This window comes from Lactuca sativa, chromosome 5 (assembly GCF_002870075.4).
Source record: "Lactuca sativa cultivar Salinas chromosome 5, Lsat_Salinas_v11, whole genome shotgun sequence".
In the NCBI taxonomy this organism is placed as follows: domain Eukaryota; kingdom Viridiplantae; phylum Streptophyta; class Magnoliopsida; order Asterales; family Asteraceae; genus Lactuca; species Lactuca sativa.
The window spans coordinates 287,940,825-287,956,136 of NC_056627.2; the positions used below are offsets into that span (position 1 = coordinate 287,940,825).

General features: G+C 32.1%; 2 protein-coding genes, 1 long non-coding RNA gene and 1 other non-coding gene across 25 annotated transcripts; 3 read left to right on the forward strand and 1 right to left on the reverse strand.

Annotated features, from left to right (window-relative positions):
• The first annotated feature begins 1,620 nt into the window (after positions 1-1,620).
• On the forward strand, positions 1,621-4,930 carry LOC111910272 (uncharacterized). 18 transcript variants are annotated; one of them, XR_006183141.2, is made up of 6 exons: positions 1,624-2,110; positions 2,437-2,522; positions 2,632-2,816; positions 2,956-3,006; positions 3,111-3,178; positions 3,275-4,930. It is a non-coding gene; the product is annotated as an uncharacterized LOC111910272 (long non-coding RNA). The 18 variants fall into 18 exon arrangements; XR_006183142.2 differs by having other exon boundaries at positions 1,622-2,110; positions 2,632-3,478; positions 3,639-3,747; positions 3,817-4,930; XR_006183144.2 differs by having other exon boundaries at positions 1,622-2,110; positions 2,632-3,478; positions 3,642-3,747; positions 3,817-4,930.
• Positions 4,931-6,785: 1,855 nt separating this feature from the next.
• LOC111910274 (uncharacterized) lies at positions 6,786-10,161 on the forward strand. Of its 5 annotated transcripts, XM_052771734.1 has the most exons (4): positions 6,786-7,562; positions 9,035-9,146; positions 9,213-9,347; positions 9,430-10,161. In XM_052771734.1, the coding sequence occupies exons 3-4, from the start codon at positions 9,322-9,324 to the stop codon at positions 9,869-9,871; spliced, it is 468 nt and encodes a 155-aa protein (XP_052627694.1). In that variant the 5' UTR covers positions 6,786-7,562; positions 9,035-9,146; positions 9,213-9,321; the 3' UTR covers positions 9,872-10,161. The 5 variants fall into 5 exon arrangements, with proteins under 5 accessions (XP_052627694.1, XP_023761849.1, XP_052627693.1 ...); XM_023906081.3 differs by lacking the exon at positions 9,213-9,347 and having other exon boundaries at positions 8,882-9,146; XM_052771733.1 differs by lacking the exon at positions 9,213-9,347.
• Positions 10,162-10,386: 225 nt separating this feature from the next.
• LOC111910277 (glyoxylate/hydroxypyruvate/pyruvate reductase 2KGR) lies at positions 10,387-12,024 on the reverse strand. Its single transcript, XM_023906089.3, has 2 exons — positions 11,438-12,024; positions 10,387-11,051 (listed from the first exon to the last, which is right to left on the reverse strand). The coding sequence occupies exons 1-2, from the start codon at positions 11,858-11,860 to the stop codon at positions 10,533-10,535; spliced, it is 942 nt and encodes a 313-aa protein (XP_023761857.1). The 5' UTR covers positions 11,861-12,024; the 3' UTR covers positions 10,387-10,532.
• TRNAL-UAA (transfer RNA leucine (anticodon UAA)) lies at positions 11,982-12,064 on the forward strand. The gene has a single exon. It is a non-coding gene; the product is annotated as a tRNA-Leu (tRNA).
• Positions 12,065-15,312: the final 3,248 nt, after the last annotated feature.

The following is a 15,312-nucleotide window of genomic DNA, read 5'->3' on the forward strand; positions in this document are numbered from 1 at the left end:
TTTCTTGGCACAAAGTTCACAATATATGACAACCAACCACCACACAATGGTTCAAAACACTTAAGTAGCAAATCAGTGAGGCGAATTGCAAGCAAACAAATAAGCCCAAAAGTCCCATCAAGCAACTTTGGAATTGGAGAAACTTCATACAAATTCAATCTTTTGAAATCAAGGGGTCCACGAAGAATGGTGTGTTCTCTAACATCCACATCCACATCACCAGATCAACAATTTGACTTTGGTCAAACTCAAACACTTTTTAGAAACAAAGCTCCATGGTGGCATGAACATTTGCAGTGTTGGTGATTGAATTTCTATGGGCGGGTGACAGTTGCATCGGTTAAGATTTTTCAGTTGGTGGCAACATTGGACCCGAGTCAACCGGGTGGAAAAGGTGATTGTGAAACGGTTTTGCTTCGGTTTGGAAAAGTTGGTGATGATATGTTCACCATGGATTATGTATGATTATAACTATAAATAAATAGTTCAAAGTTTTCAAAGTATAATGTTTTAATAAAAAAATTTATAAGATAAAATAACTGTTTGCATATACTTTTTTTCATATATTTGAGTAGTCGTTACAATTCCGAATTACAAAGTGTTCTTTTTGTTTTTTTTTCTTTTTTCTTTCTAATCCGTGGAAACCACGGGTTTTAAACCTAGTGTGTGTGTGTGTGTGTGTATATATATATATATATATATATATATATATATATATATATATATATATATATATATATATATGAGATAACATTGTGGGATTGAAATCCATATGTATTCACCAGGTTTCCCAACCTGACTCACTCAGTTTATTTGAATCACAAGTATCGATATGAAGATATATTACACTGGAGATTAACGAATGTAAATCATTAGTATAAATAAATGTAAGGTCTATTTATGCTTATGTTTCTGTATTGACAATGACATCCCGAAGTTTTAAATAAAAATACATTTATTCAGAAATGCTTTGATAACATCATTATCATGTTTTCTATGAACAAATTCTGCAATACTACTTTTCAAAATGATACCCTGATTTTTAAATAAGCATAAATATTTTTTTTTAAAATGACCGTGAATTTGGGGATGTCACATTAATCTCCCTACGACAACCTTTTGGAGGAGAGTTACCAAAAAATACAACCACGAAGCCTCGATGCCTTGAGGTAAATAATTAATCTACTCCAAATGGAGGCATAGAAACACACTTACAACTCAGTTTAATTGTGCGTTTATTTAAGGTGATGCATGAACATGGAAATGGTGAAAATGAAAATACTTTGTTACAAAATGCTCTTGAGGCTTATCGTGTTGAATCTAGCTCTCTATCTCTGTCGCTGTCTCTGTCTGTCTCTCTCTCTCTCTCTATAATATAGTAATATATATATATATATATATATATATATATATATATATATATATATATATATATATATATATATATATATATATATATATATATATATATATATATATATATATATATATATATATATATATATATATATACTATATTATTAAAGATATTGCCTATTTCTTGAAAATTAAGAGATATAACTCTTATAACACAATGTACAATCCTATCCTATTAAGCTTACAATGTAAGCATATACACACGCTTATCATTACGGATTCACGGTCTTAGCTTCTCCGTCTAGATGTTGGAAAAGCCTAATATCTTCCATCAGCCATCATTTCTCATTTCTCCCAGATCTCTTCCGTTTCCCTCTTTACTCTCTTCAATCTCCGGTAGCCTCGGTTACCACCAACCTCCTGACGTTGCCATTTCCTTCACTGGCTACTTCAATTTTATACATTGTAGAATAAGTAAAGGTAAACAGAATCGAATCGAGGTCAAGATGGAACCACCATTCCTGAATTCCAGCCAATAGAATTGGTCAAAACCAATTCAATAGGTTAGATTGACATTATATACCTAAATTACAGATTTGATTGGCATCTCAGATTTCACCATTCTCTACCCTTGTTCATCCCTATCTCGGTATCTCCTTTCCTGGTGCATCGACACAGCCATCCACTGGACCACTCAGTACCACCGAATTTTTGTAGAGCAAGAGGTTGTGAAGGGTAGAAGGAAACAAGAGGGGTGGGTGGTATGCTTATATTTTCATTATTTTGTTCTGTATGTTATCTATGTTCACAAACTCGATTTTGAAAGTTAGGGTTTTTGATGTTGCTAAGGTTTAATGATAGAGATTTTCAATTTGGTTTTAATTTTGGGTTTCACAGGTTCCATCTTATCTTTTGTGTGTCTTAACTGTAGGTTGTCTCAAACATACGTGCTTAATTTTGTTTGTGTGAGTTTTTGATTTCATTGATTTTCATGTTTCGCACCCTTCTTTCTTCATGATACATCAACATCCAGAGGTAGCGGTCCATTTGTTTTGACTTCTATTTGGATTTTCCTTACAGGTGAACCACGATGGATTAACTTAAAGCTTTGGCGATATCAATGATTCATATGCCTAGAAGAGCCAATACCGTCTTCTCCTTTCTAGGTCAATCGTTTCTTCTTTATCAAGAGGGCTTCTAAATCAGTTGCTACATCTCTACAACTTAAGAACAAACAAAAAACACTTTTTTTTCTTACTGATTTTATGATTTCAGGATTTTCTAAAGATAGGAATGGACAAATAGAATGAGTGGATGGATCATGGTACTTGGTACGAGGCTGAATTAGGTTTTCCTGTAACTTATGATTCTCCACCGGTAAATCTTGATACATCGCATCCATCCTAGATTCATCTTCTCTATCTTCCACGACCACTGAGTCTTCCAACCATCTGTTCTAGGTAAGACCACTCCAAAAATTGTAGATAGTTTACATGTTATAAAACATAAACAATATCGTTTTATTTCAATTAAATGTCTTTGAGTTTGATGTTCTTCACCCATTTCTTTAAGAGAATTGAAACTTGGGTTTGGTTCTAGATTTGATCAAATGTACGGTTTAGTTTGAGCACGATTTCGATCCGACATAAGGTATTATTTCGTTTTTAGTTAAAATTCTTAAATCGCGACTTGGTATCACTACATTTGCTGCTTTCGATTTGAGTTTTTCTTATAAATTTTTGATCTTTATGAAGAATCAGGGAGTAGATGAAGATTAGGGGTTAAATACTGGATGCAGAACAATGAAACGAGCAAACATCAGGTTATTATTGTCGATGGCGATTTTTGTTGTGTCATATTTATACTTCGAAATGACAATCTGATTGTTGTTTACTTACATAATGTACACATTATAAAGGTCCAGTGGAAAGTTAGACAAGAGGATTTTGTTTCTATTTCCATCTTCAAAATTAGAAATGATCTGAGCAAAGAACATCTAAAATCAAGCTTCACCATTTCATCATTCTCACTATTCCATGAATTCATTAACTCTATCTCCCTCACCTACAAAGATGGCGACACCTCCATATAAATTCTGTTTCTAGCCTAAAAAACTGATTTGGTATGGATTTTTGTGGGTTTCAGTTTTTTGTCAAAATTTGCATATGCTTGTTTTTGTAAAATATAGATATTGTTTGTAAAATCTGGATATGCTATTGTCTTTTGTTTATATCTTTTTTCTGCATCTTATACAATTTATTTGACAAAACTCATAATTACAGCAGGAAAGCACCATTCAGATGTCAGTCTTTAATGATTCAGAAGGTCTTAATAGCTATAAACAACATCCACCAGTCCTCCTTAACGATTCATTTCAAGGTTTAGAAGAATGTAAGGAGGGGTAATTTGGTAATTTTTAATTATGTCAATATTACTAACATGGTATACTTTCAAATTCAGAAACTACAGCAAGTGAAACCATGTGAGTGTTAGTCCCTTTAGAAAAATACTCTCCTTACGGCCAACCATGGTTTTTTTCTAAAAGGTATTTTTAATTATGTTTTAGTTCTTATTTTTATGAAAATGGATTTGGATTTGGATTTGTCCAAGAAAGGTCATCTCAGTGTATTTAGGCTATTATGGTGTTGCATCCTTCGGTTTCTAAATTATGTTTAGACATCATTATATATTTCTTTATAATTTTCTGATGAAACTAAAACTATTAAAGAAATACTTTCCTTTGTTTGACATTATTCGTTTTCAAAATCCTTTTTACTTTGTTCATGCATTGGATTCCAGTAATATATCCTTGCAGGTATGTTTTATATTTATTTATAAATGATACCATTGCAAGTGTGTATTACATCTAATTTTGTTTTATTGAATTTTTAGTCAAATGATGTTGTGAAGAAAAATAAACTATGATGAAGTAATTATTTTACATGGACGTGTTGAGGATGTTTTAAACTGATGAAAAGGGTTGGTCTTATACTTTCAGAGTGGATTTTCATCAGAGTTTTGGTTATATTTTATATCTAATATATTTTTGTATTATAGAGAATGTTTGGGAGTGCTATTGTTGCTAGAGATTGATGGTTAAAACCTGTTGGTCTTCTTTTCTTTAAAATATTTTTTTATATTATTTTATTGTTGAAATTTACAGCTTACCTTATTTTAGTTATGTTTTTTTGGTTTCTTGCAACTATACATGTCCCCTTAAGGATTGACGGAGACGTGTAAAGGGATGCCAAACTCCAGCTCTCTAAAACTATTACTGAGGAAAGACAAATGGAACGATCTTCACGAGAGGACACAAAACCTTGGCATACCTAACACAGGATGCGGTGTATGTCATGAACTATACACATCTTTTAATTTGATAAAAGATCATTGGTTTTAAATCTATAAGAATAAAGATAATTTGTAATAATGCATATGAGATAATGAAAGTTTTTCATCTCTGTAACTTATTTGAACAACGTAATATGATCATCTATGGGAAAGGAAACATAAGATACCTAATTACCCCCTTTTTAAAAAAGGAAAATCGTCTGGAAAATTGAATTTGGATCAACAGTTGTGTTTGCTTGGGTACATATTTATGTGAGTTGTTACTTTTTATAAAGATAAATATTCTGGTATTTTGGTATACAATTATTTCTATGAAGACCAACAAAACAATATTTTATAAGTACTTTGTACTTTTTATGACGACAATGGTTTAAAATTTAGTGATTTATTTGCCAAAATACATAAATGTGTTGGGCAATTTCCTTTAAATTTTGAGGCATGGTTAATTTAGGCTGAAGGAAAATCGAATAAAGTAAAAATTGCTTCTTTAACCGGAACCGATATAAATATTGTAACTTCGGTTTATTTTTTATGTAGTTATATTTTATTATATTCTTAATCTATCCGCTTATGAGCAACTCATCACTAAAGTTCCATATTATTTTTGTTTCTTTGCCTTTTATTCTTTTAAACTTATTGACATGAACTTTCAAATTCATTTATTAAAAATAATAAAGTTTATATTTTCTTGGTGTTCAGTTGTGAATTATCATTTGTTTTCAGTTTAATACAATAAACTGTCAAAAGTTCCTGCTTTGCAATGAATGCTTTTAGAAACAAATTTATGGAAATACTATTGACATCCGGCGCTTGGCGCGGGTAAACAACTAGTATATATATATATATATATATATATATATATATATATATATATATATATATATATAGAGAGAGAGAGAGAGAGAGAGAGAGAGAGAGAGAGAGAGAGATTTGATTTTATCTTTTTTTTTTTTCATCTGTTGATATAAACAAACGTAATATGTTATTTTTTTGCAACTACATAACTGTGTTAGACAAAAATAATAGGTATAAATAAGTATCCTAAAAATAACTTATTAAAAAGTTTAAAAGTTTTTTTGAATGGCAAGCATACACATATGTCCTAGTATTACATATTTTGTTGTTAATATAAGTGTTTTTATAATAAAATTAAAATATGGATACATCAAATAAAAGTAACATAATTATATGTACATTTATGTTCCTTGAAGTTATCCAACATTTTACTATAAATAGCCTCAACTTAATTTTTTTTTTTGAATGTGGTGTAAGTAAATCTCACTACGATTAAATCAAAATAATATAATTATATTTATATTTATAGTCTTCTAAGTTATCCCACATTTTACTATAAATATTCTAAACTTCATTCTTTTACTGAGCGGTGTAAATGAATCACACTATGATTATTGAGTGCAGTGTAAATGAATATTACTATGATCAAATAGAAATAATATAACTATATTTAAGTTATCTCATCTAATGCCTAACCGTCTGTCATTTTTGCGTAACAATAGATCAACACGTTCAGTTTGATGGAAAATAATATTATATAATGTTCGTTTGAATGCGTATATTCCATCGAATGCACCACGTAATAATTATAACATTCATATAGCTGATGTCCCTAATTATTAATAAATTTAATTTAAACATTATTAATATTACATGTTTTATTGTTAATATTAATAATAAAAGGTAAAATATGATTATATTTGACAAAACTATGGTAAATAAAAATAATAATTTTGTTTTATTGTAGTTGTGTTTGATTTAAATAATTAGTATTATGCTTTGTTAATTATAAAGATTTGACCATGTGAATGATTTAAAACAAACTTGCAAAAATGGTCTCTATAGTTGACAAAATTATGTGGGTTTGGTCCAAAAAAAGTTTGACTGCGCATTAATGGTCCAAATTTGGATATTTTTAGTGATTTTGGTCCCTATACATTTAAAAAGACGATTATACCCGTTATATTTCATTTTTTATTTTTTAAAATTATTTTTAATTAATATTATTGTTTTTATTAGACAAAATTACAAAAATGGCCACGCTCTCTATCAATGTACCACCACCGCCACTTAAACCTAAAACATTTTCAACAACTTGTTTTCAGCTTCCATATCGAAAAAGTCACTGCCTCCGTCGCCCGTCGGATGCCACCACCTCCCCCAACATTGTTGGCGACCATTCTTGTCGAAAAAATGTGCTCGATAGGTTGTATCAGGTTCCTCACCACCACCATCTCTGTCAGATCTGGTCTTCACAACCTCCATCATCTGTCAGCAACACCGCCTATCGGAGTTCATCCGGATCGAGGTACAAATTGGATTTAGAAATTCTCCACCTCTATTTTCTCTTTTTTTATGTTGGTACCACCATCAGACCTGTATACAAACAAACGATGATTGACCCACCTCCAGTCCCTCCTTACTTCACCCCTGCATTTTCCAAAGCCATGGTACAATAACCCTAGCCTCTGCATATCTGAATAAATATGCATCTTTACGGTAGGGTTCATCTTGGTGGTGATGGTGCAGGTGGCTGGAATAAAGAGTTCGAAATAAATGGAGGTTGTAGGGAGATGTTCGGCTGATGTGGTGTTGGGGGCCCGATGTAATGCAAGTGGTTGTTGATAGCGGTATCAGAGTGGTTTATGGAGGTTCAAGTGAAACTGATATAGTAGGTGTCAAAGGAGAGAAAGAGTGTAGGGCATAAAAGTGGAGGTTCGACAAGTGGTCGTCAGGCAGGTGGAGGTCTAAAAGATGGTGGGGCAGGAGGTAGGGTGATGGTGCTTGATGGTGCTGTTGACACGAGAGAGAGAGAGAGAGAGAGAGAATAAGTGATTGGGGTAAGGGTGTAGTATTATCTTTTTCTTTTTTATTTTAATAAAATAATAAGAAATTATATAAAAAAAAATTAAAAAAGAATTATATAATAGTATATTCGATTTTTTAAGTTGGGTGTGGACCATAACCACACAAAAATATAATCATAGGGACCAAAAACATACAAAATATTTGAAATTAAAGAATCAAATTTTTTTGGACAAAAACCATAGAATTTTGACAAAATTTTGACAACTATAAAGACTATTTTTTGCTATTTTGTCATGATTTAATTAGGACCTCACAAAACTTATTGGGACTCCAAGTTGGATTTGGACTGTTATTTTATTTATAACAGTAAAATTATATATATATATATATATATATATATATATATATATATATATATATATATATATATATATATATATAATTACACGATAATTAATAAATAAATAATTATTGTGTAAAATTGTAAATGGTTAATGATTAGACATCATTTTGATTAATGTAATTAAGGGTGATTTGTAAGGCCGGATGGTGTCACACAATTTTTACCGGTGGTAAGTTGAGGTGACGTATTTTATTGACGATGTACACTGCTCCGGATTCATTTTTCACCGTCGATGCATTTCCATCGATGAAAAATGGGAGGCAAAATGGATTTGTGTCTTTCTCTCCTTTTCTTTACTATCAACACTACATATTACCTTTTTTGGTTTAATGGCAAAAATAAAAATTAATGAGATGGAAGATGGTGGAACTTAGGGCATCTCCAACCCATCCCAAACTCCATTTATTCCCCCATTTTTGTCCCCCAGTCTTCTACAATCCTACCTCATTTTCACTTCCATTTTTGGAGATATGAATAGTATTCCCCCATATATGGGGGAATACTATTCATATCTCCAAAAATAGATGTGAAGTTTAGTTGCCAATTTTAGTCACTCTGATTTTTATTTTATATATTTCTAGTTTATTTTATCTACTAATTATAATTTAAATGCAATATTTAATATTTATAATATCATGTTATATACTAATTTATATTAATTAATTATAAATATAAAATTTAATTAGTAGAAGGATGTATTTGACAATATATATAAGTTGTAAAAATGAAATATTTTAAGAATATATTTTTTGGGGTAAAAAATGGAGTATTAAATGAAGTAGGGTTTGAGATGAAACACTATTTACTCCATATGTAAAGAAAAAAATAAAAATGGATTGAAGATGGTCTTTTTGTAGAATCTAATGTCATGGGCGCCTCACAGCCTAATGGTTTTCACCATGTGTGTTTAAAATCCCACATTCTTGCCATGTAATTGTTTTTTGATAGGCGCGTGTCGTGTAAATTCCACGTCATGCCATGAGCTTTTACACTCTTGTTGTGGCATGCGGTGGAGGGGTGATGTGGGACTATCAAAAAAAAAAAAAAACTTGTATCGTTATCGTCAATCATCAGTTTACACATTTGCTCTTCTTCTCCAAGGCTGTAGACATCGTTCGATTGAGCACATCATCTTAATCTTTTGATTCATCGATCGATTGTTGAACATTCTTCCACGAAAATCGATGATTCCTCAACTTCTTCAAATATTCAAGTAAGAATTTTCTTTTCATGAGATCTGATGATATCAATTTTGAGTGTTGTTTGATGTCGATTTCAGGTTTTGTTAACAAAAGAACAAAGCCTCTTTATCTGCTATGAGTTTATGACTTCAGGCTTGATTTTCATTTATTGCGCCTTTGATTTAGGAGCCGATAGGGTTTTGTTCCATGTATGCTGTGATTTCCGATTTTAGGTTTTCTATTTGATGATTTTGAAGCTATTTTGGAATTATACCCCCTTGATTGTTGCTCACTATGGATTCATATATGTGCCAGGGATTCAACTTCCAAGAATTTGCAAATGGAAGCCACCGGAGAAGCTAATATTGGTAGCTTGTTGGATAAAATCAACCCACCGCTACTCGAAGATGCAGGCCTTGAGGATTGTGCACTTCATCCGGACTCCATACAAGAAGCCTTCCTGAAGGCGGCCACCGCTGTTCGCTCACATGTTTTCCACGATTCCGATGATGAATCAGAAGGAGACTGCATCGAAGATCCATGGCCTGGAAATGAATTTGGAGGTGACAGACTCGTCGGAATCACAACCGAGACTGATCCTCCGGGGGCTTGTGCTCCAAAGAAAGGCGGTGAATTGCCGGAGGTGATAGGAGACGAGGTGGTTATAGGCGAAAGAGAGGGTATGCCGGATAAGGTGGTGGAACCGGAGGTGCAGATGAGGCGGAGAAGTCATGTGTTGATGGATTGCGAGGATTGAAGATGGGAGATACCGATGATAAGAAATCTGAAACTAACAAAAAATTGAATGAAGATGAAGAAGACGACGAAAAAAGAATCCCAGTTTTGACTGAAGTTTGTATATGATTAGCGACTGTTTTACTTTTATGCTTGTAGTAGTAGTAATATCTCTATCTGTTTTACTTTATTGCTGTAACATGTTGCTGCTTTGAGCCTTAGACCATTTGCTGCGTCTATTTTTTGTCAAAATCTTTGTTGCATCTAGACCATACGTTGCTATCAAATGTCACTTACCTATCGCCTTGTTTACTTCTTTGCAGATAGATTCAGGTTATTTATTATTATTATTATTATATTTTTTGATGAGCATGTTGTAATTACTGATATGTTTTTGGATGAATTGACAATCAGACAATTTTTTTCAAGCATTGCAAAGATCGTATCAAATTAAATTAAACAAAATCAATCTCTCATTTTGACCAACTTCGACTGAAATTAGAAGCACCAAGATTTATTTTTTGAGCACCAAGACAATGAACACAATGCTACATTCCGCTTTGTATATTTATTAATCTTCTATACCGGATCCATGAAATAGAAGTGGTATTGATGAGGAGTTTAAAGTTGATAAAATAAGCATATTGACAACAAAGCACAAATGAATCGATGATAGTGTATATTCAAACGACTGGGGTCAACAATGGGTTATTGGAAAAATGAGCCTCTAGGTTTCCAACAACAAGATCAGCCATCACTATTCGTGTCTCAACAGTGCCACTCCCAATATGTGGCACCAGGACTACATTATCAAGCCCAAACAACTCCTCAGGAACATGGGGTTCATTCTCATACACATCAAGACCTGCACCTGCTATCCGCCTTTCGACAAGGGCGGATACCAGTTCAGGTTCGTCTATGTGTGGGCCCCTCCCTATGTTGATAAGAAAACCCTTGGGACCCAGTGCATCGATGACTTGGCGGTTGATGATGTGGCGAGTTTCTTCGGTTAGTGCACACGCCACAACAAGGATGTCACAGTCTGAAGCCAATTCAACTACACTGGGGAAGTATTTGTATTTTGATTCTGGTTTCTGTGATCTGGAATAGTAACTTATTGGACAGTTGAATGCTTCAGCCCTCTTTGCAATTGCTGTCCCTATTCTTCCTAGACCTATGATTCCCACCTTTTTGCCACTGAACTGCAACAAGGAATATAAACATAAGATGAAAAACACTAGTCCAAAATGACATGAAGCAATCGAATCACTGAAAACGTTCTAGCTGAATATTCGTTGAATCTGAGAAATCAGTGGTTGGCAGAAAGTAACTATCATCAAAAGTCAAAACCCTAATTGAATCATGATATGTTGGGTGGAAATCAGATCATATACGTGGCACCTCCGATATTAGGTTACTAGATCAAAATCAGATCAGTAATAGTGTGAAGCATCATCGGACTTTAAAGTGATATAGTAAAAAATAACTATTTTTGATAATGTGAAGCAGCATCTGAAATGTGATTCAGTAAAACAGGAGATGATTAAAAAAAGAAATTGCGAAATTCGCGTAGATGATGAAGTCAAACCTTAGTAGTCAATTTGAAGTCACCTTTCTTCCATAATCCACCTCTAACGTACCGATCGCACTCACTGATCCCTCTTAAGGTCGTCAGCATCAATCCAATCGCTAAATCAGCAGCGTCGTCAGTCAATACATCAGGTGTATTGGTGACCCTAATTCCTTTCTGCTTACAATGTCGCAAATCTACCTTGTCTAACCCTACACTGTAACATGATACAATCTCCAGAGCCGGCAACGAATCAATTAATTCACGGTTGGCACCGACGTTAACATTTGCGACTACGGCTCGGATGGAACCGGAGTTGTCCTTGAAGAAGTCGTTTTTCTGAGGGAAATTCCAGAGGCGGAAGAGATTGAAGCGCTTATCGAGTTCCTGTTCAAGGTAAGAAGACATGGGGAAGGTGAGGAGTACACCGATGGCGTCCATTATCAAGGCGGCGGGTGAAGTTTAGAGTAACTAAAAGTCTACCGGTGTGGGAATTAGGAAAGATAAGTTTGCTGGTTTTGGTTTCTCGGAATGCCCCAACACTTTACTCATTTTACATCTAGCTGGTTTGCCCGAGAGGTTAAGGGGGAAGACTTAAGATCTTCTGCACATAAGTGCGCATGGGTTCGAACCCCATAGCCAGCAATTACATCAAGTGTCTCTGCGGCTCTACTTTTTTATTTTTTTTAGGTTGGAAAAAACTTAAATACTCCAACTTCTTTCCTTGTTTCAAGAATTTTCATTTTTATTAACGTGTTATTTATGGTTTATATCAGCAATTTTTTTTTTTTTTAGAATTCGACTAATTTAATCATTTTCTATCTTATTTATCAAAAAATAACAAAACAGAAAATATTTTTTGTATAAATTAACCACACTTAGAATTCTACTAATTTAATCATTTTCTATCTTATTTATCAAAAAATAACAAAAAAAAAAATCTTTTTTGTATAAATTAACCACACTTAGAATTCGACTAATTTAACCATTTTCTATCTTATTTATCAAAAATAACAAAAAAGAAAATCTTTTTTGTATAAATTAACCACACTTAGAATTCGACTAATTTAACCATTTTCTATCTTATTTATCAAAAATAACAAAAAAGAAAATCTTTTTTGTATAAATTAACCACACTGAGTCCGTAGACAGCCGGCTATACAGACTTTTTCTTTTTTGATTTTGCATAGCTCCATACGGGTCCACAAAGCTTGCTCTGCGGGTTTGTTAATAATAAAAATTTTGTTGCCATTGTATATTTTAATTTTTCATGAAAACACCACAAATATATATAAATTATTGTTCTTTTATATATTATAGTTGGGTGTTTGAGTTGTTTGAATGTCTTTAATGCTCAAATTTTGAGTTACTTTTCCAAAAATGAGTCTAGAGCAAGCTATGAGCACTTCGTCTCAAGCAATAAGGACTCGTTCTTGAAAAAAAATTGTTGTGTAGTTAGTTTTCCATGAAAACTTTACATAGAAGAATTGTTGTTTTTCTATATATTATATGGTCAGTTTGATTGTTGATTGCTTGAATTGTTTGAATAACCTTAGTGCTTAGATTTTGAATAACTTTTTTTAAGAACGAGCACGCTGAGTAAGCTCGGACAACTTGTCTCCAACTTTGAATACTTGTTTTTGAAGAAAAAATTTGTAGCCCATGTAACTTTTTATTTTTTTTCGTAGAAACCCAATTAAGTACTAAAATAACAACAATTCTTATATATATGCGGAGTTTCCTTGAAAACATTAAAAAAATACACTGTCCACAAATTTTTCTTCAAGAATCAGTCCGTAAAGAACTTGTATCCTGCATGATAAAACTCATATAGGCTCTAGAGCTCTGCCAAATCACAAAAATAAATAAATAAATAAAAACCAAAGCAAAACTAGAAAAAAAAAATCCTTCTATTTATACATTTTGGGGTGTTTGGCTTAGCTTTTTAGAGCCAAAAGATCTTTTTGGAAAAGTTACAAAAAGTTAGGTTTCCTGACATTTCCAAAAAGTTGATTTTCCTTCTTTGCAAAATCTGCAAAATCCAAAAGTAGCTTTTAGAAGTCTTTTGCCAAATATCTTTTGCCTATCATCTTTTTCTAAAAGGACTTTTGGTCATTCAAAAGCTAAACCAAACACCCCTTTGAGTCTGTAGAGACCTCTTTTACGAGCTCGATGATTAATTTTGGGAAAAAAAATTTCTTTATTTTTGGCACATGGGGTAGGAATATGGTTAAATTAGTTAAATTCTCAATTTTTTTGTGTTTTATTTCGATTACTAAGCTTTAATTTTAAACAAAAAATTTTATGGTAGTCTTTTTGTATTATTATTTTTAGTCTTTTACCATTATTACTATATTTATTATTTCTAATTTATAATAATTAAATCTTATTATCCTATTATCCCTATTTTATTTTTCATATATGAGCAAACCCAAACAAACTGTACTTTTTATTATACTGAAATATTTAAATAAATCGTATATGAGCACCCAAGCAAACTATAATTAGTTTGTATTTTTTTTTGTATTTCAATAATTGATTGAAATATTTTATGCTGAAATATTTAAATCAAGTTTAATGAAAGAAGATAAAAAATATTAATTGTCGTAGATCTTGTTTTAGCGGCTAAAGAATGAAGAAGAGAATAGGAATGAATGTTATTAGGATACAAAAGGGGCAATGTGGTCTAATTTCCCTGTCAACGTTACTTTTAGGATCACCCGGTAAGAGACATATGGACAGTAAAACCCTTCAAGTGGTGCTATCAAATGTTCTGCTTCTGATTTAGTAGATGTAACCTATTACTAAATCGACAAAATACTTATCAAACAAGGCTTTAGTTGCTTATGACTTTCAAATACCTTTGAAATCATTATCGACATTTAGTGTATTTTGAATTTAATTAATTTCTATACCTTGAATGGATATAACTTTTTTGTTATTTTGCAAATACCTTAGAATTTTGTGAAATGGATGTAGCATGTTTTGCAAGTTTTTAGTATGATATTTTACTTATTTGTACAACACCATATTATTTACACAACCAAAATTTTCTAATCCATGTATAATAATACTTCCGTCTTTATTTTATAGTGGCAAAGGGCTTTCAGCCCAACGGTATCAGGTGTTACTTTCTTTTCTTAAGATTGGGGTTCAAGTCTCGTCCGGGATATAAATGGATTAAGAAGTAATTTAGAAGTAGGTAGATTTGTCGTTAAAAAAAACAAATATTTGTATTTTTCATATAAATATATATATATATATATATATATATATATATATATATATATATATATATATATATATATATATATATATATATATATATATATATATATATATCTTTTACGAAATGGCTTTAAGTGGTAATTAATGTTGTAACACCCTTAGATTTGACTTTTGAGGTTAGAAGAGCTTATTGAGTAAATTATTATATCTAATTTATATTTAGTTCATCATTAACTTGAGATTTATTTCAACGTGGATTGCAAATATGAGTTTACATAGTGTGTGTTCAACACGCAACGTTTTGAAGCGTTTGAGATCTTCTAACTTCTAGCGTTTGACAAAATACTTCATTTTGAACAAAAAGCTTCGTTTGACAATACAAATTTCTAGCGTTTAGTTTAAACGAAACGTTTATTAGCTAGAAGCTACCCGCTACAAGTTAACCGTTATCAGCTATTTTTTCCGAACACGTCCATAGAACCATAGAGGATTGGTGATGTAGTCATTTGAAGAGTCTCATAAGTAATGTTGCATTCATTCATACTAAGATGGGTATCCAAAAGAGAACAGTTGTTGTCATTGTGAAACGTTTTCGTGATACTTGGGGTGTAGTGTTTGAGCCTCTATTTAACATGCTTGCTTTGTTCTAGATTATAAAACATGCT

Bases quoted from the DNA above. Each gene is read 5' to 3' on its own strand.
- LOC111910274 (XM_023906081.3), top strand. From the start codon at position 9,118: ATGATTCCTCAACTTCTTCAAATATTCAA. The intron at 9,147-9,429 runs GTAAGAATTTTC...TATATGTGCCAG, and splicing joins CAACTTCTTCAAATATTCAA to GGATTCAACTTCCAAGAATT.
- LOC111910277 (XM_023906089.3), bottom strand. From the start codon at position 11,860: ATGGACGCCATCGGTGTACTCCTCACCTTCCCCATGTCTTCTTACCTT. The intron at 11,052-11,437 runs GTTTGACTTCAT...TCCTTGTTGCAG, and splicing joins ACTTCAAATTGACTACTAAG to TTCAGTGGCAAAAAGGTGGG.